General features: G+C 37.5%; 3 protein-coding genes and 1 pseudogene across 4 annotated transcripts; 2 read left to right on the top strand and 2 right to left on the bottom strand.

Moving 5' to 3' along the window:
- Positions 1-1,683: 1,683 nt before the first annotated feature.
- Positions 1,684-5,110, bottom strand: LOC110424336 (uncharacterized). The gene is given in 3 exon segments (XM_089784886.1): positions 1,684-2,231; positions 4,642-4,849; positions 4,907-5,110. Coding segments are annotated over 3 exon segments (960 nt in total).
- A 4,688-nt stretch (positions 5,111-9,798) lies between these two features.
- Positions 9,799-12,753, top strand: LEC2 (AP2/B3-like transcriptional factor family protein). Its single transcript, XM_089784955.1, is given in 8 exon segments — positions 9,799-9,982; positions 9,985-10,055; positions 10,058-10,390; positions 10,525-10,599; positions 11,096-11,196; positions 11,304-11,350; positions 11,456-11,529; positions 12,248-12,753. Coding segments are annotated over 8 exon segments (1,350 nt in total). The 3' UTR covers positions 12,713-12,753.
- Positions 12,754-13,747: 994 nt separating this feature from the next.
- EMB3113 (Ribosomal protein S5 family protein) lies at positions 13,748-15,816 on the top strand. The gene is made up of 2 exons (XM_021438779.2): positions 13,748-14,501; positions 15,358-15,816. Exons 1-2 carry the CDS (start codon positions 14,212-14,214, stop codon positions 15,605-15,607), a joined length of 540 nt encoding a protein of 179 aa, XP_021294454.2. The 5' UTR covers positions 13,748-14,211; the 3' UTR covers positions 15,608-15,816.
- A 773-nt stretch (positions 15,817-16,589) lies between these two features.
- LOC110424678 (ADP/ATP translocase pseudogene) lies at positions 16,590-18,494 on the bottom strand (annotated as a pseudogene). Its single transcript, XR_016351753.1, has 3 exons — positions 18,069-18,494; positions 17,600-17,980; positions 16,590-17,365 (listed from the first exon to the last, which is right to left on the bottom strand). The product of XR_016351753.1 is annotated as an ADP/ATP translocase pseudogene (transcript).
- Between the last annotated feature and the right edge of the window lie 918 nt (positions 18,495-19,412).

The raw sequence follows: 19,412 nt of genomic DNA, 5'->3' as shown, positions 1-19,412 counted from the left end.
CTGATTTTAGTAATATGAAACTATATTTTTTATATTGTAATGTTTCTCTATGTTAATTCCATTCAAGGAAATCTTGAAATTTTTTCATACTTTTTTACATTGCATATTCATTAAGTCACTTTCAGTGAACCTTGTGTGTTTACAAGTGTAACAGTAGATTAAATGTAGTCCTAAACAATGTAATAGCTACTCCTACTTGATCTATCCTTCCATCGCTGCATAGTGCTAGATATGTACCATGTTATTCATGATATCTACCAAGTTATTTATTATTATTATTATAGTAATAATAAGAATATTGTGAGTTGAATTTTCACTTAAAACGTCATGTTTAATTTTTTTTTTATTAGCTATTTTCCATTTTTTTGACATAGTTTTGGTTTAGATTAAAGTTCATCTACTGAAAGTAATCAATTTATAATACATAATTATCATTGGAAATAAGAGATTTTGAATATATACACTTACGGTTAAAATCAAATACTTAAATATAAAATTAATTATATTTCTTAGGAAATGTAGACCATCAAATCTCAATTAATGTAAGGTTTGGTCCTAAGTTTTTATACAACCAGATGTACCAATTAAGGTAACTAGCTCGCTCTAGAAGCATTAATACAAACAACAGTCACTAAAAACAAAACTATATGAAAGGGTAGTAATGGTATTGAAGTACAAAGTTAAAATCTAATAACAATCACGTCAGTATTTTTGACTCTGACAGAAATGGGGGGCGTTATGAGGGCGGGAGGGGCACGTGCCCCAAGCCAAGTGACTGAAGAGGAGAGGGCAGAACAGAACAGGGAAGGGGTCACAACTGCTACCCCAGGCCTCCACATTGAAGACAAAACATTAGCGTATCTGTTTCACTTCCGTTCCATTTGGGATTTGGTTTGTGGTCAAGGAGAAATGAAAAGAAAAAACGCTTGCCTGTGTTTGAGTCCATCATTTTCTTATGTGCACTGGTCATTTCTGTGGACCCCATCTTTGGACGTGGTCCCCAACGTGGGGGTGGCTTCGGCAGCTAGGTGGCGCTTGTTGTTGGTGTTTCGCCGTTCAGGATTTGATCACCATGTTCACTACCTTTTTTCCCTGTTTCTGAGACTTGAAAAACGGGATGTTCGGGCCAACATGTCTTTTTCTTTTGGGCTGCTGGATCACTGCTTTGCTATTTTTTTGGGCTTGTGTTTCGGCCACTGCTCGAGCTAGACCAAGAATTGTAAGTCCTAACAAAGGGCAAAACTCGAAGGGTGTAAACAGGGGGTATTCCGTGTTCATTGTTTGGGCTTGCCTTGTCTCTTGGTGCCACATGCACTCTCCAGAAATTCAATGCCATCAGGTTGACAATGGCCCTTTTGAACCAAAAGTTCATCTAAATCAAACACTATTATACTTGATTCAACACTATATTGATGATTTTAACCCATCAAATCCAGACAAACCCTTACTATATCGGTTAGATCTTAGGAACCAAAACAAAGGAATTAGAACCCAATATTCCTCCTCCATATTTAATTGCACCGTTACTATTTTTGAACATAAATGCTGATAGTTTTAGCAGATTAACGTGACAAATATTAACTTGCCATGCTTACATAATTAAACACTATTGTAACCATTAGGCTACCACACACAACTTATTTGCTTTGAACGATAATGAGAAAACACCCAACAAACTTCTTTTCAGTTCTTTCTTTCATCATCTTCTGTTCTAGCACGCCTCCTCAATTCCACAACATTGTCATCCATCCTCTTCACTTCCACGTCCTCCTCATTCTTTCCAACCCCAATCTCTTGGATCTTTTACGTTGTCCCCTTGACGGCGTCCCATGCTCCTTACACTATCTGTTTTACCTTCTCCCTAATACTTTGCATTGTCTCTAAGGTCTTGGTGGCCGAAGAACCAGCAATCTCCTCAGTCTTCTCTTTCACACCGTGTGCTTTTTCTTTAGCTTCTCTTTCAGTTCGTGAAGCTTTCTCTGTGCTTTCTTAGGTGGTCTTCTGGGTATCCTGCGCATATTCTTTGGCCTTTTCCTTTGCGCTTTGGATAGTCTTGGATGATTTCTCTATTCCTTTCTTTGTCGTCTCCTTGGTCTCATGAGCATACTTGTTGGCTTTCTGTTTCGCTTTCTCTTTGGTGCTTTGGGTAATCTCAGCCGCTCTATTCATTACTTCTTTTGCTTTCTCAACCGTCGATTCAGTAATTTCTTTTGTGTTGAGTTTTAGGTTAACTAGAATTGTGGATCTTCTTTGATTAAGATTCTTGTTTGTATACAATATTGAATAGGTGTATGGTTTTAAACTTCTTATTTTATATCGAGTTCTAATCACATTCTATTTTGAACTTTTATATTATAAAAGTGGATTTCTAGGTTTTAGAATTGTAAGTAGTATTTTGAGAGCTGTATAGAGGGGACACCTTGTAACTCTGTTTTTTGCTCTAGATGGAGTTAGAGTAGTTTAGGTGAGTGTTCTTAGGAATTATTGAGAAAGAGTGTGCAAAGGACCTTGAGTTGGTTTGGGGGACTATAAAGGTCAGTTTATTGTATTTTAATTTTTCAATAATAAAAGAATAATTTCACTTCGTGGACATAGGTAAGAGGCCAAACCACGTAAATTCTTCTGTTTTTCTGTTTGTTTGATTTTCTTGGGTTTTATCTTTGTTATTTTTTGAGCAATTTTCATAAGAAACTAGTATCAAAGCTTCAGGTTCAGTAAATTCAAAATTCAACAAGGATGTCGAAAGTTACTAGTTCTATAAATTTTTTAATTGAGAAGTTTGATGGGAATTCTACTTTTACGCAGTGGTAAAAAAGGATGAAAGATCTCCTTGTGCAGTAAGGTTTAATGTGCCATTTGCTAGGAAAGGAGAAAAGTAACCAGATGACATGAATGATGTTAAATAGGTAGAGTTGGAGCAAAGGTGTGTGAGCACTTTTCGACTTTGAAGACCTCATGAAATATATAAATGAATTTGATGGGAACATTGATCAATTGAAGAAAGTTGATGTGAAAGTGGACGAAGAGAAAAAGGCATTGTTGTTCCTGACTTCACTTCTAGACTCTTATGAGGTATTTGTGGAATATCTTATATGTGAGATGAATACAATAACGTTAGAACAAAAATAAGCAACGTTAATGTCTCGTGAAGCTCGAAAGAAAAGTAAGGAAGGGGATAGAAATCCAAGTGGCTTATCATTAGTAACTGAGGTTTGTAAGAGGAAATCAACCGATATGGGATCTAAAGGTGGCAAGTCTAGATCCAACAATGTTCAGTGCTTTCAATATAAAAGGTATAGACATATTAAAAAGGATTGTCTTACAAAAGGGGATGAAAGTAACGAGAATAAAGGTGAGTGTGCTTTCATTGCTGAAAGGGATGATTGTGATGTCCTTCCAATCTCAGAAAATATAGATGCAAATTCTGATTGATATTTAGATTTTGCTTCTACCACTTACATATGTTATTAAGAATATTATTTTGATTTACTTCAAGAAGGGGTGGGTGAAAATTTAACTTTGAGTAATAAGTCAATAGTGAATGTCATGGGTCTTGGAGTGGTGAAAATCAAAATGTTTAATTGGGTTGTATGCTCTTTGGGTGGTGTGGCTTTTGTCCTAGAGCTGCATAAGAATCTAATATTATTGAGCCTGTTAGACTCCAAAGGTTATAGATATTCTGCTTGTGATGGAATGGTAAAAGTCACATAAGGAGACATGGTCCTGATGAGGGAAAATTTATATAATGGCTTATATCATCTAGAATGTGAAGCCTCGAAGGGATGAGAATAGTGCTGAGGAGATGGTAGTTACCAAAGTGAGATTTTATTTGTCGAGAAGGTGATGAAAGGTTCCCATGGTGTAGACAATGATGAAAGGACAAAGAATCTTGTCAGTAGTGAATTGAAAGGGTCATCGAGGTCCCTTTTCGAAGTCAATTAGTGCACTTGATTTGACTGCTACACAGGTGCATTGGCCTTTTTATGAAATTAAGTGTAGGATCATGCTTGATTCAGTATGTGTAGTTGTGATAATTATAAAGGCCAATGATTTGGAAAGTATTATGCTTAGAGAATTGTCTAAGGTGTTGGAAAGTAAGTGGAGTTAGGAAGTTGCAATTAAGTGTGACTGGTGGAAGAAGTTTTAAGAAATTTGAATTCAAATCAAAGGTGAAGATTTCTTAAGTTTTAAGTTGACTAGTATTCTAAATCTTATTTAATTAAAATTCTTGTTTGTATACAATAATGAATAGTTGTATGATTTTAAAATTTTTATTTCACATTAAGTTCTAATTATATTATATTTTAAACTTTTATATTATAAAAATAAATTTTAAACTTTAAAATTAGAGGTAATGCTTTGAGAGCTATAGAAAAGAGACATTTTGTAACTTTGTCTTTTACTTTAGATGGAATTAAAGTGATTTGAGTAAGTGTTCTTAAGAGGTTATTGAGAAAAAATGTACAAAAAATCTTAAATTGATTTGAGAAATCATAAAAATCAATTTATTATACTTTAATTTCTCAATAATAAAAAAATAATTTTATCTTGTAAAAGTAAAAAAAAAACCAAACCATGTTTTTCTATTTACTTGATTTTTTTGAATTTTATTTTTGTTGTTTCTTAGATAATTTTCATAACATTTTATTTTCTCCTTAGTTTTGTGTGCATATTCTTTCGCTTTCTCCTTCGCTTCCCGTGCTTGTTCTTTTGCTCTTTCTATGGCTGCTTCGGAGTCATCTTCAGCTACATAGGCCATCTCAGCTTCTGCGTCTGATGATGATGAATAATCCTTTCCCCTGTGGGCCATGTCAGCTTTTGGGTCTCTTTCTTCATACGCATTTCTGCCCTGAAATTGAAAAGACCAATTCTAGGATAATCAGCGCAAACGGCTTCACCAACAAACCAGAAAGTGTTTAGCTATGAAATCATCACTGAAAACTCCACAAAATACATTCGAAGTGAAGTTTTTGGTTTTACCTCTTGGTGTTTGCAGCCGGTGGTAGTGAAGCAGACTCGTGAGACTGTGGGAGGATCTTAGGGATGAAGTTCGAGGAAACGCTTTCGAAAGACGGAACATCGCGCTCTTGGCTATGAACGTGGCTGCCATGATTGAGGATCTGTACTTTCTTCGAACGGTGTCTTCTTAAGGTAGTTTCTCTTTCCTTAGTTCCTTCTTCTTATCTAGCCATGCAAACTATATGGAGGAAGAGAAGAAGCAGGTGGCAGCCTAACTGACATGTCATAGCATTGGATGCCACGTGTTGGACATGTGTAATTTTTGAGGGTCTTGTTCGGTTCAACAAGTCAACACATGGTTTTCATTTCCAAAACACCTTCCAAGCCCCCAGGGTCCAGGTTCCCCTGGCTAAATCGACCCAGCCTGAAAAGTCAGGTCTAGGTTCACATACGTTGGCCCAAGGGATAGAGCTTTGTTGGGTCGATTCTGTCAGTAGATAACCCATTACATTTCTCTAGTCGTATTGGTTTCCTTATCCAAGGCCTAGGGAGATCTACTTTTGTGAGTCTGGACCAGGGCCTTGGGCCTCAATCTCAACTCAGAACTTCATTTCAACATCAAAGCACGACCGACCCACATGGCCCGCAACGATGTCAAACCGATGCCATACTCTGTCTTTGAGCGATTGTAACGGTTCAAATGGTATTCAACACAAGACAGCAAAAAGGGGAGGCTATAATCAGATAGTCAAATGCACTCTCGGATATCACAGCAATTCAGCCAATGCTGCTGAGAATACGGTTAGAGAAAGCACATGATCAGCACTTTCAAATATGTGGTACCTATCTTTTATCTTTATCCTTTATTTGTAGTACTTTATGTGCTAAAAACATACAAGTTCTAAGCCATTATCTATTTTACTTCTCTTGTTTGAAGCCATGAAGGGAATTATCACTTTTTACAGGCCAACCCTTCTCTTAATTTGAACCAATTATGAATGTTATTCTCATTATACTTAATTTGTTGAAATTGAATAATCATGACATACACAATTGTCCTTAAATTTTCTTTAGTTGAAATTTAATGCAGAGAGCGGATTCAAGTGCTTTGCTGAGATAGGGTGTTCATTTTTTGATGTAATTTGGTCTCAGAGTGAAAGAATCACACAAACAGATATTACATATCAGCATAGCTAATACTTCAATACTGTGATAGTTTTTCTATATGATACCTTTCAGTGAAAGATATACTAGGGATGAAAGGGGCTGTATGTTTTGACTTGATGTAACTTCAGTGTATATATAGAAGTAGAGCCTGTTTAAGGATGACATTATACATTCCAATTTTCAAAATAACAACACTGATCCTGATGCTAGAAAACCTTAACAAATAAAGCTTTAGAAGAGGGTCCTTGGTCCTGCACCAGTCAATTATAAGCTTTTTCACTATAGGAAGGTGCCTAATGTGACCTTTTGAACAGTTAGTCTGAAGATAAACTATTGAAACCAGAGATCAGATTGTATAAAGGGTTAATGAGATGCTGGTCATAGAGCTCCACCTTTGATCATCACTTAAAATGTTGTTTATTAATACCCCCTTACAGTTTTAGCCTCCTTTTTAAAGTTAGAGCTTTTCAATATCTTCCCCTCCTTCCTCTATGCTTCTAAGGACTGCCAAATCCATTACCATTTCATACATATCTTTCTGCCATCTTTATTTGTAATGCTACCTTGCTGTTCTAGTTTATTGTGCGAAAAGCCAAAGTTCTTGAACCTCCTCTTGCATAGGTGTCTACAAAAGATGATATTTCTAAACACCAGTGTGAACAGGCCTGTAGGATATGCTTGTCAATCTCTGATTCTGAGCAAGTATTTTGTATATTTATTCTAGAATGTGCAAATAAGGAAGTGGACATGAATGATAAAGTGATTCCCCTTACGTAATATTGTCTTCGTGGAGTGAAAATAATGGCACTCATTCAACGTGTTTAGCGTTACATTCTAGATGTTGACAGCTATCGGCACCTTAGGCAGGTGTTGCTGCCTAGGCTTCTTCAGTTGCATGAAGCTCCTCCTCCTGGTCTATATAGTTCAAGGTTGTGCCTGTATTGCCTCACAAGCCCATCTATCTCTACTCTTTCCTGAAATGCTCCTTGTCTGGTACACTACCAAATTTGCTTCTCTTGTTTCAAAATCCTCAAAGTTTGAAGTTTATAATTTTGTAGAACCATTAGTTTCATATAAGTAATGGATAGAGGTCCTTTCTGATGACATGGAGACTTTTCTCTATCGTTCCACTGCAAACAGAGAATTGTGACTTGCTCTGTAAGTAAGTGCAAAAATTCTCCATGATCAGGCTTGTCTTTGCTATGGCAGTTCTTAAGCAGCTAGCATTCTTGTGGTAGCTAACATATTAAGTTGTTTTTTAAGTTCTCTTTGTCAAAACTCTATATGCCTGCTTTTCAATTTCTAAGGCTGCCTGTTCACATTTTCATTGCAGATTTTAGAATTTACAGCCTTTATTTGCATTCTATATTTTTATCTGCCATAATTTTGGACCACGTTTGTGCATACTTATTACTGTCGGTAGAGTCAACACTACCTGTAAAGCTTCATTTTTTCTTGATCTTGGCTTGGCATTACCTTATACTCCCCGCTTCTTCCCCCCTCCCACTCCTTTCTGATATTTGATACCTTATTGTAAGATCTGTTTCTGTATATGGGATGATATGATGTAGTGAGAATAAGAAACTTCAAATGGAAAGGCTAGGAAGGAAAAGGAAATAAGGATAGTAAGAGGTTAACAATTATTTCTTCCTTTAAATGGGAGACATAAATGTGAAAAAATTACTAAAATTCATGTTACCACTGCATATGCCATATATTTTGAGCAAAACGTACATGCATGTCTTGAAACATCATGCTCATCTTAGGATTTTGCTCTTGAACTGAAGATTTCTTACTCAAGGGCTTATGTTAGAACGAAGATAGAACATTGTGCATACTGTTAGGTCCACAAAGGCAAATATCACTTTTCCTGCTAAGCATATGGTTATGCTGTTTTTGCTTTTATTGATACAAGCTATACCTAATGCACTACATTATAATGATGGACCGAAATCCAAGTTTATAATCAGCTTAGCAACAGAGAGGAATTGTGCAGAGTATGAAATTGTCAATGCTTGTATGCTATACCGTATTTCATCTTCACACAGAAGTTTTTATGCTCATGCAAAGATCATTCTTTCATAAAGATACCTATTTTGTTGTAACTTTGCATGTTTGAGGTTAATTTTAACCATAAATTCTCAGAATTTGTTTTCATACCTTCATGTTGGATGCCTTTCTTGATTCTTGACATTTTCATACTTGGCATCTGCCCCTGCCATCATTCCTGATTGCTGTTTTCACCCGAGCAGGAAGAACAATCTCTTACACTAGATTAGCCATATGGCAACATATATTGAATGATAATAAGTATGCTGAAATGACAGAGAAACGTCTTCAATGAATTGGGAGTCAGAATATTGTCTATGAGTTAGCTCCGCCATAAATCCTAGACTTCGAAGTTAAGAAAGCATTCTGTAAATGTTAGTCATAATATATATATATATATATATATATATATATATATATATATATATTCTACCACTGGCATTCATTTGTGTTCATGAAACAACAGACGAAATGCCCACCTCATGAAACTGACGATGTGTTTATTCTACTAGTTTTTTCTATTTTTAGTTCTTTTTGAGCGCTTCAATGTGTCAAACTTGTATCAGATAAGAATAATTTTCTCTTTTCCACAGGTTGAACTGGACTGAAGCTTTGGATATGGCGTCCGAATGGCAGTGCAGTGGAGCGGATAATGGACACCGTGAAGTTAAACAAACAGCTAAGATAACCCTCAAGGAAGCAGATATTCCTTCTTCGATTTCAGCCTCACTACCATATGACTCACCTTTCCACGAGCTTTTAGTCACAGTAGAGGCATTACCTAAATCCGATTTAGAAAAAACAAAAGCTAGAGATCACAACATATCTCCCCATGATTTTAAGATAATCAACTTCAAACCCTCAGACTACACACTTTTATCCGAACTTCTATTACTAGAACAACTTAAATTTATCATTTAAGAAACAGAGACTAGGTAGTATGTCTGCTATTTTTGCAGGTGACTTTTAATCTTAATGCAAGATTGTGGGACAACTCGCCTCTTAAGAGGAAGCCATCTGCAATGGAATAGCAATACTATCAAATCACGCACTTTTCCTCTTATAAAGTTTTAAAACTCAAAATATCCCAACCCACCAACCACATATATAGTTCAATGCAGACGGTTGCCTTTGGAGAGAGATTACAGAATTAATACAAGGCCATGGATATTAGTTTGAGTTAGCCAAGGATGCATGGTGTTTTGTGCAGGATGAGCCCAAGACTGCCACATTTAAACCAAAGGTGGCGCCAACTCTCTCTCAAGCTCTCTCAGTGGTCAGATGAGTATCCCAAAACCACCTTTCGCCGGCCACCTGTCACCCACCCCACCCCATTGGCAACCTCTCCCTCTTCACTCTCTTTTACCCTCTCTATATGCAATTTCGTGGCCTTTTCTCTCTCCACACCGACCCCTCTGCACCACTTGACGCGTTTCTCATACCTTTTACACCTGGACTCACCCTACTGGTAGCATCTTACATCCCCCACGACCTTCTTGAACCAGATTTGTACTCACTGCAAACACAAAATAAGAACACATACAAAGTACACTCTCATCAACCCTCTCTGATCACCAACATTTCAATCCCCTAGACTCATCATCACATTGCACCTTTGTCCCGATGGAAAACTCTTACACACCTTTTACCCCCACCACCAATACCACCCTGAGGCAACCAAACAAGGGTTGGTCTCAGAATTCAGAGTTTTCCATCTATGAACCAATGAACTTGAAAAACTTCACTTCAACACCCTTATCAACAGCATCAAACTCTCAGTTTCATCATCCACCACAGTTTGAAGCACCTTCCAAAGCCTGCAACCCCCATACAGACATCCCATAGAGCAGGCTGGTCACTCTTTAGCATATCCTATGTATCCTTTCTTTCTGGGCAGAATGGTATTGAATATGGGGTATCCAGTTCGATTCATGCTAATAATGGGGTGCAAGGATCATGTTTCATGCAAACAGACGGGTTATCGAAGGAGCAAGAGAGAAGAATCATGGATCCTTATAGAACAAAGGTTGCAAGGATTAAACGAAAGCTGGCACGCCAAAGAAGCCTTAGCTTGCAAAGAAATGCTTCTTCAGGGGCTTCAACTCAAGTGGATGTAAGGAGACTGATCAGCTCTGGTGCTGACAATAGTACTGATGTGAATAACAGCAATGATACTAAACGGGATCTGTACAAGTTTCGCACACCAGACAACAAGGTGCATTTTGAAAAGAGTTAATCTGCGATTTTAGATTGTTTTCTTTTCCTTGTCAGTTAATGATGTTTGGGCATATTGTTTTCATAATCTTGAGTTCTTGACTGATGAGTGAGATTGTTTAACTTGGGATGCAGAGACTGAGAGTGTTGCTGAGGAAAGAGTTAAAGAACAGTGATGTTGGGTCCCTTGGGAGAATTGTCCTTCCAAAGGTGAGGTTTACTTGATCCATAAGGGGTATTCTCAAGGCCAGTTCTTCCACCTCTGATCCTGCTTGTTTGGTTTTCAGATCTATATATTCTCTTTTTTTACCCCCTGCAAAGATATAAGTGAATTTTGAAAAAAGAGAAAGAAGTAAAAGAGCCAACCAATGACTATTCTTTCATTTCCACTCATTAACTACTGCAACTTCTTGTCATCTAGACTGCAGCAATAACTAATCAATCCTTTCTTGACTGCTCGATTGTTGCACAAAATATACAGTAAAAGGAAAAAGAATGAGTTAGTAATCTTGTAAAGGCATTATCTTCCAATGCTATTACTTAGCAAGCACAATTATTACTATCTTGCATGCTGTTTCATATTTTACAAATGATGCTCTTTTTGTTTCTGTCTATCCAATCTCTTTTTCCTCTATGTTCTACTCCAAAGTGTCATAGCCTCTAGTGTTTGAGCTTTATCTAACGTGGCTTCCTGCAATTTAATCAGAGAGAGGCAGAGGGAAATCTTCCAACTCTTTCTGACAAAGAAGGCATCCAAGTAATGATCAAAGATGTATACTCTAACCAAGTGTGGACCCTTAAATACAAGTAAGTATTGCAGGTACTTCATTTTTGTAGTATCTTTATTTCCTTTGGATATGCTACTTAAAGATGTTAAACCCACATAGAAATGCTTTTCTTCATTGATGTCACAGGTTCTGGTCCAATAATAAGAGTAGAATGTATGTGCTTGAAAACACTGGTAAAACCCTTCAAGCCAACTGACCCTTAGTTCAGCCCCAAACCCTTTCTTTTTGTTATTACTTACAATTTCATTATGTTCATAATCTCATTTGCAATTTACCAGGGGACTTTGTAAAGCAAAATGGACTGGAAATTGGAGATTCCCTTACCCTTTATGAGGATGAAAGCAAGAATCTCGTGAGTCTTTCCTTCATTATTACCATGATACTAGTAATCAAGATTTTGTTTAAAAACTAATAGTGGGATTGGAACAAGGAAAGGGTAAAAAAGATGTTTTAGCTTAGCTGGAGGACAGTAATGCCCTTTGATATATCCCCTTTGGAAGGATGTGAAGAGAAAAGGACAAGAATGGGGGAAAGGATTGGAATGATTAAAATAGGCATAGCCTTAAATGACACGTAACAGATGATGTGTTGGCAGTAGACTGGCCTTTCTAAAAGACAGCTAGGACTTTGCACGTGCTTCGCACGAGCACTGCAGCTTTGTGGGGCTGAGCAACGGCTCCCCTTTGCAGCTGAGCTGGACTAAACCAGGTCATAGACTTGGTCTTGGCATCACAACCGTACCTATCTTCATCAGCTTGTCTTGCATAAGCACGTTCCCCTTGACAGCATAACTCATATATAGACAAAATCTGTTGAAAGTTTGAAGAAAATGGGGGAAATGCTTCTTTTCAGCGTTCCTCTTTCAACTTCTGACAGCATAAGAGAGAAATAAGAACACCCAATAATTTATAATGCAGAAATAGCATATCTTAGCTTTGTTAATTGCACGAAGTAGAGGAGTATAAATTCAGCATGCTGAAAACTTTCTTTGTTATACTTTTGACCCTGCATGTGCCATGGCACTCAAACTCAGTATCTTCCCTTTTTTTTTCCCACCCGAGGTGGAGCAGTATTTCTCCATAATAAAGTTGGAAAGGATTATTGCTGCCGAGCCTCCAAGCAATCATCAGCACTCCGACAATGAAACCAACTACTACAGCAACAGCGACCACCACCATATGTACTTGCCTTTTACATGCCAATCCAGAGATGAGGAAGAAACATCTTTAGAATTACTTATAGAACAGCTCAAACACAAGGAACAAGAAGAAACTAACGACCTTATGTCTTTGTCTATGGACGCTGCTTATTCACATAGACTGCCTGAGGAAGCCAAGAGTTTTCTATCCGACGCCGACGGCGTTGCTAGCATGGAAACCTACACCCCGATAGCTGCAACTACACTACAAACCTCGTCAACATTGTTACGAGGTAAGGCCAAGAGTGTAGATGATTTTCAGCTCAGCAACTTCGACGACTGCTATGGCGGTCTTGATATGCTACCTGATGTCAATCACTACAATTTTTCACTTTGAGCATGTCAGTAGCAAGCTTCATGGGATCAAAGAGATTCATAGTCAACTAATTTTCTTCTTCTTTTTTTCTTTATTTCTATTTATTTTTGGATACATAATTGTTTCTGGATTTGTGAAGGGTATAGGAAATAATTTTTTTTTTTTTTTTGGTTTTGAAAGGCATTAGGAAAGAGAACTTTGAATCTTTCTCTTGCTTAGATGTGTGCCTGCTTGAATGCTTAATTTGTTGCTTCAACTTAAATTTATATCCCAAACGGGATTGAAATAAAAGAAAATTATACTTAGACTTCTGTCTTACTCTGTCTTGATCATAATATTTATGAACATGTAGTGCTTTCTTTTCTTTTTCTTTGTCCCTCCTTGATTTTCATTAAGATTAATTAAAAATAAAAATTTTGATTTTAATGTATATTAGATTAAAAAGAAATAAGAGTATTAGATGTCTAAAAATGGAAAAAAAATCATTTACGAACATCTAAAAAAAAGGATAGATAAAAAAAAAAAAAAGACAAAAGGAGTAATACATTATATTGATACCATGAGGTCGAACTTTTTAATGTTCGAACTAGAAAATTTAACAGTAAAATTTTGAAAATGTCAAGATCAAATATTCATGTATATTTATTATTCAAACAACATAGCATTTCAAATTATAAATGGAAATTTTACTATAATTTCCCTTTATAGGTGATTGAAATTCATGAAAAACATGATTAAAATGAAAAAAATAAATTTATTAAAAAAAACTCAAAGTGATAAAAGGATTAAGACAAAAATACATCAAACAATTTTGGTTTGTACAACAAATCTTAAAATTTTTTTTAGTAATTGCAATTAAACTATGACTGAACTCAATTACATATTACAACAGTAAAATAAAAAATTCTCATTTTTGTATTTTTTTCCGACCTTTTTGGCCTTTTGTAATTTTCATGGATGTAAGTACAAATGTACAATTTTTTTGCCAACATGGCACCAGATTGAAATTGTTCCGACTTGGGTGATGGGTTCATTGGCAGCAAGTTTGAGTTTTGCTTTTACATCGTCTCCCGACCCGTTTAGACTGTGCTGTTCTTTTGGGGATAAGCCCTCTGTTTCCGTTCACTCTTTTTCACTTATCCATGGCAGCAGCAGCAGCAGCAGCAGCAGCAGCAGCCCCGGCTCTCTCTTCCTCTCTTCTCTCACTCTTCCCGCACCCACTCCGTCCTCTTCCTTCCTCTTCCTCAGACCCTTAAAACCCTTTCTCTCTCCCGCTCATTCTCCCTCCCTTTCGCTGACACCAATGCCAAAGCGTCCGACATCGACACTTCCTTCTTCGACAACGTCAACCCCGAAGAAGACGTGGTCTTTGACCCTCCAACGCCCCCAGAAGGGTTCACCCCACCACCTTCTTTTGACGATGGCCCCGACGAAACCGAAGACGAAATCGCCGTGCCTATGAGGAGCTCTACGGCCCAGCCTACAGTGGAGTCTCCGTTTTAGGCAACGATGTTTACGTGATGGACTCTAAAGTGAAGAAAACAAGTGCGTTTGGGAAAGTTAAGAAAGAGAAGGTAAGGGATGGCTTTGAGGAAAGAGTGGTTCAAGTTAGGAGAGTTACTAAAGTGGTTAAAGGAGGGAAACAATTGCATTTCAGAGCTATTGTTGTGGTTGGTGATAAGCAAGGACAAGTGGGTGTTGGGGTTGGGAAAGCTAAGGAAGTTATTGCTGCTGTCCAGAAATCGGCTGTGAATGCTAGGAGGAATCTTATCACTGTTCCTATGACAAAGTATTTGACTTTCCCACACCGGTAAGGAGTTTAATTTCTTGCATTGGTTTAATTCGGGCATGGCATTTCATTGGAAAAAGTAATTTTTTTGAGTTGTTTGAATGATGCAATTTGTCTTTTCTCTCTGGGGTTGTTTTAGTGAAAGAGAAACTGCTCTGTCTTGGCCTCATGGGTATAAATATGATTGCTTTTTATGTTTAATCGAGGTTCCCTGAGCATTTCTTGCTCATTAATTGGATAGGTTTGTAATGCTTTGGAGTTTTATGTAGTTTATACTAATTTATTTCCTGATTCCTAGTTTTTAGATCGATTATTTTGTTTCTAGTTTGGAGTTTTTGGTGAGTGATAGAATTAGTTTGTAGCATCTAAGACTGTATTCTTTTCAAAATGTTTATGCAGTGAATACGTTTTAAACCTTTAATAGTGGTCCCTTAAACTCTTCCTCTATGGTAATTGATGTGTTGTGATCTGGGATACAATTTGGTCATAAGTTTTCTGCTGAACCTGAAAGGCCCTAATTGAGGCTTAATGTAGCAAATGTATATGAATTATGGTTCTATAGTTCTTGTAATTTCAATTGAATCATATGAGACTCGATAGATTAGTCATGTCTGAGGGATTTGTTGAAGCATCTATATCAAAGTATCTAGCCTACAATCTTTTGCAGTTGCTGGAAGTTAAAGAATGGCAGGCTTTGTAATGTTGAAACGTAGACAATGATTTCCCATGTGAGAAACCTTGTTATCCCTATTTCAGATCACTTAGTAGGATCATAGGTATATATCACCATGGGAGCTGACTTAACTTGGAATAATATAATGGTAAAAAGAGGCATGCCAATCTGCTTTTATTAATCTCATTGGGAATTGGTTGGCAGATCTGAGGGTGATTTTGGGGCAGCAAAGGTGATGCTTAGACCTGCTTCACCTGGTACTGGAGTGATTGCAGGAGGTGCTGTGCGAATTGTTCTTGAAATGGCAGGTGTTGAGAACGCTTTAGGTAAGCAAATTGGAAGTAAAAATGCCCTTAACAATGCCAGAGCCACAGTTGTTGCAGTGCAGAAAATGAGGCAGTTCCGTGACATTGCTCAAGAACGAGGGATCCCCATGGAAGAGCTGTGGAAGTGATGGTCCTGTAAGCAGCTTCACCTTTTACCCTCATCCTCTTCTGGCAATGTAGATTCTGTACATGAGGCTTTGGTACTATAAGTCAACCAACTACAAGATTTAGACATTTCTTTTGTTGATTATAATTGATGCTTTGCCTTTTAATCTTTTGAAAATTTGTTTCCAATTAACGTTACTCTGAGCTTCTATTAACATTTTCCTTTTCTATATGTTCTCTAATGTCAATCAAAAACTCTCATTGCTCAAGCAATACTGATATTGGCTGGCATTCTTTGCATTGATTTCTGAGTCCAAGTCTATTGAATGTCAATTTATAGATTGTAGTCTGCAAAATCTAATCTGCAATGACAATGTGCCGGTAAAATCTAAGCATGAGCCAGGCTACCCTACTCACTTTGAATCTTGTCCTGGAAAATATAAAGTTAAAAGTTAAGATTATCACTGCAGGCTGAATGGTAAAACTGGAAGCCATTAGCTGAAGCATAGCTGCTGTCACCACCATGCCTAGACCTGTTCTTCTTTGCAATAGTAGAAAGCAGCAACTGAGACTGCCTGCTCTGGCACCTTCATAAAAAGGACTCTTGTTAAAGGATCCTGCATTTTGAAATTTTATGGAAATGCATTCAAACACCTCTTGTACTGAATAGCTTCTTCTCAGCTAATCGCATCTTGTACTTGAATGCTGAAACATGGACATTTTTCTGTTTTGATTGCGGCCAAAACTTGGCTTCTATAGTTATGTTAGTTTGAGCTCTACAGAAATGTTCTCGGTGTTTTCATATTTTCTCTAGCGTCAAGCAAACCCTTAATCTCTCTTGCACTTGCACTTGCATCTTATGCCGACTGGCCAGGATTCTTTACTATTATTCACAACAGCAATGAAAGAATCTTAAAACTTGTAAATCTTAGCTATTGAGTTTAACCATCCAGGTTTATTCTGCATGGAACTTAAATCAACAAGGAAGACTGTCAGGGTACTGCTCAAGGGTTGTGGAAGTTTAGAGCAATGCAAAATTTAACAGTTCTATGAGCAATGAAATGAAAGTAGACGTATGAAATATTGCAAATATGTAACACACACTGGCACATGTCACGACGACACAAATTCTCATAACGATCCCATACGCAGAAGAATTTTTGTAGAGGAAACCGCAGCAGAAGTAGCTTACTGAACTGAATTAGTTATTGCCAGGGGAAAGCCATACCGCTGTGTCAAAATCAAACCTACCGATATTATACCTTCCTTGCTACTCTGTCAATTTAACAAGTTTCCCAGCTTCGTTTAACCAAAAGACGAAAGAAAAAAATGTTTCTCAGCTCAGAAAAGAAGGTCAAAATTGAACTTGGAATGAATGGAGGGTTAGGATTTTATCCATCACGACTGAATTGACTGCTGCCGTCACTGCCCTGTCATTTATCCCGGTCCTTCTTCCATTTAATGGAGAGAACGAAACCAGGTTGGCTGCCATCACCCCAGTTCGCCATTGCAGCAAAATAAGCAGCATATAGGTGAGGCAGTAACAACGCGGAACCCTTGAAAGCAGCACTTACAAGGATATCTGCCCCTGCACCTTTATAAAAGGACTCAAAACCCTCAGTTTTGAAAATTTGCGCAAATGCATTCCGTGAACTCTTATATTTGACAGCTTCTCCTGAGGTCATCATCATCCTTCTACTCACGGTGCCCAATGGGTAGGAAGCCAAGCTGCCACTACAATCGAACACACAGTCCAAGATAGCTATGCCCAAATCATTGTTCTGCAAAAGGCAAGCATTTCTTAACCATAAACCAGACAACGTTACCTATTGAATCAAATCCATACAAACAGTTTCTAGCTAAAAAACACGGGTTTATCTGTTGGGAAAGTCTCACCTTTTGTGTTTTGACACAAAGATTCAAAGACAACATTCAGAATCTTTTGGGAAAAAGAAAAAGATACATGCTGGAATGAAACTGCAGTTTAATGACATAAAAGAAAAAATCTCACTGACCTGCGATTGGATCGACAAATGCTGATACCATGGCCTTGAAAGAGCGGATAGCGCTGTTATCACACCAACCTGAGCTATTGCCATGGTATATCCACGGAACAATCCGGAAATGCCATCTACTTTCAGAGTTTTTCTGTACACATCAAGTATACCATTAAACTGCCTATTGCTCGAGTAACCGGTGGTTCTGACATCATTTGCAGTTTTGACTTCATTTGCAGTTTTGACATCATTTGCCATGCGTGTTCCAGCATAAACTAATGGATAAACAAGAAACAGATTTGCAGCTGTAGAAAAAACACCTGCCGCTACTACCTCAAAAATACTCCACGAGCTATCTATACGACTTGCAAAATATTCATAGGATTTATAATGTATGGCCTGTAGCACATAAAGGCGTAAGATGTTACAAAATTCTAAATCCTGAGAATAGGACAGCAACTTACAGAACAACTTTGGTGGATGTTACCTTAGAGGAAACATATGCAGCGGCTGTTGCAATGTTGCCTCTCCAAAGGGAAAAGATACCTTCATTTCTGATTGTTCGGGCAAAGCAGTCAAATATTCCATTATATGGTTGGGGCAACCGACCTGACCTGATCATCCCGTTCTGGTTTTGCATCAAGAGCTTCACTCGCTCAAATGGAGCAACTGTTGTCCTGACAATACCTGTCGCAGCCAAATCAATCAGAACAGGATCGTTAAGGTTCTCCAATGGGGCTCCTGCAAAAGCTGGCGGCAAGGGTGTTACAACAGATGAAGATTTCCTGTTCACCAAGGCACCATCCCCTTGAATATTTTGCATCCTTCGGGTGTAATTAAAATGCCTGACTGGGAGGTCAGGTTGCCAATGTATCTTTTGAGATACAGGTGGATGCATTGGCCCATGTTCCATTTTGCAATTCACTCTTTTAGCCTGAAAAGAAATAAATATACGGGTAAAATTTTCTTAGTTTAAGAATCCAACGAAGCACATTCATGAAGATAACATAAGGTTTTACAAGCGTAATGCCAAAATACAAATAAAAGCCTCAAAAAGTTCATGGACAAACTCATGTGTGATGGCTATGTCCTGTTTATTAAGAAGAAAGATGAGGAAAAAACTTGGAAAAAGAACATGAAGTTCAATAGCATATTCGTCTTCTATAGAAAGAGAACACCAAACATAATAAAAATGAAGGTTTCTGAATATCATCTGCACAGCAAACTATCCAAACGGAGACTAAGGAAAAGGAAATATGATCAAGATTTGCTCAACAACCCTCTAAAGTACCATTCTAGATCAACGTGGTTAGAGCCCATTAAGATTAATTACTAGTATTCTCCTACAAATCAGCGTGTTAGCATTCTAAAACTACTTCTGCTTGGCCAAACTGTTAGGTTTCAATTTAGCTATCTAATAAAGCAAGAAAAGAACAGAACAGACAGGAATTGTGGCTTACGTATATGACCAAGAACCGATGCAAACATTCACTAGAAACCAAAGAAAAGAAGAGAAACCAATATAATTCATGTCAAGAATCATGAATGGCATAACACAACATTTCTTTTCCTACCCAAGAAGGAAAATTTCACGTCCAACCCAAGAAACGAAAATTTCGAAACCAACCATAAGTTCTCATATAAGATTCAAGTTCAGGAATCGAGTAAAGCAATTTAGCAGCTACTTACTCTGTTTGATTCTTGTAGAAAAGGAGAACAATAATTGGAAAAAGAAATGCATGTGCGCATGTTTTAGATTATTAACGTCCATTCAACAAGAACCAAAGAAAGGTCTAAAGAGAGGGATAATGAGAAGAGAAACCAATATGAA

The sequence above is a fragment of the Theobroma umbraticum genome, unplaced genomic scaffold (assembly GCF_002168275.2).
Source record: "Theobroma umbraticum cultivar Fairchild unplaced genomic scaffold, ASM216827v3 scaffold_204.0, whole genome shotgun sequence".
Taxonomy (NCBI): Eukaryota; Viridiplantae; Streptophyta; class Magnoliopsida; order Malvales; family Malvaceae; genus Theobroma; species Theobroma umbraticum.
Note: the sequence above shows the minus strand (reverse complement) of the source record. Positions and strands in the feature narration are given on the sequence as shown.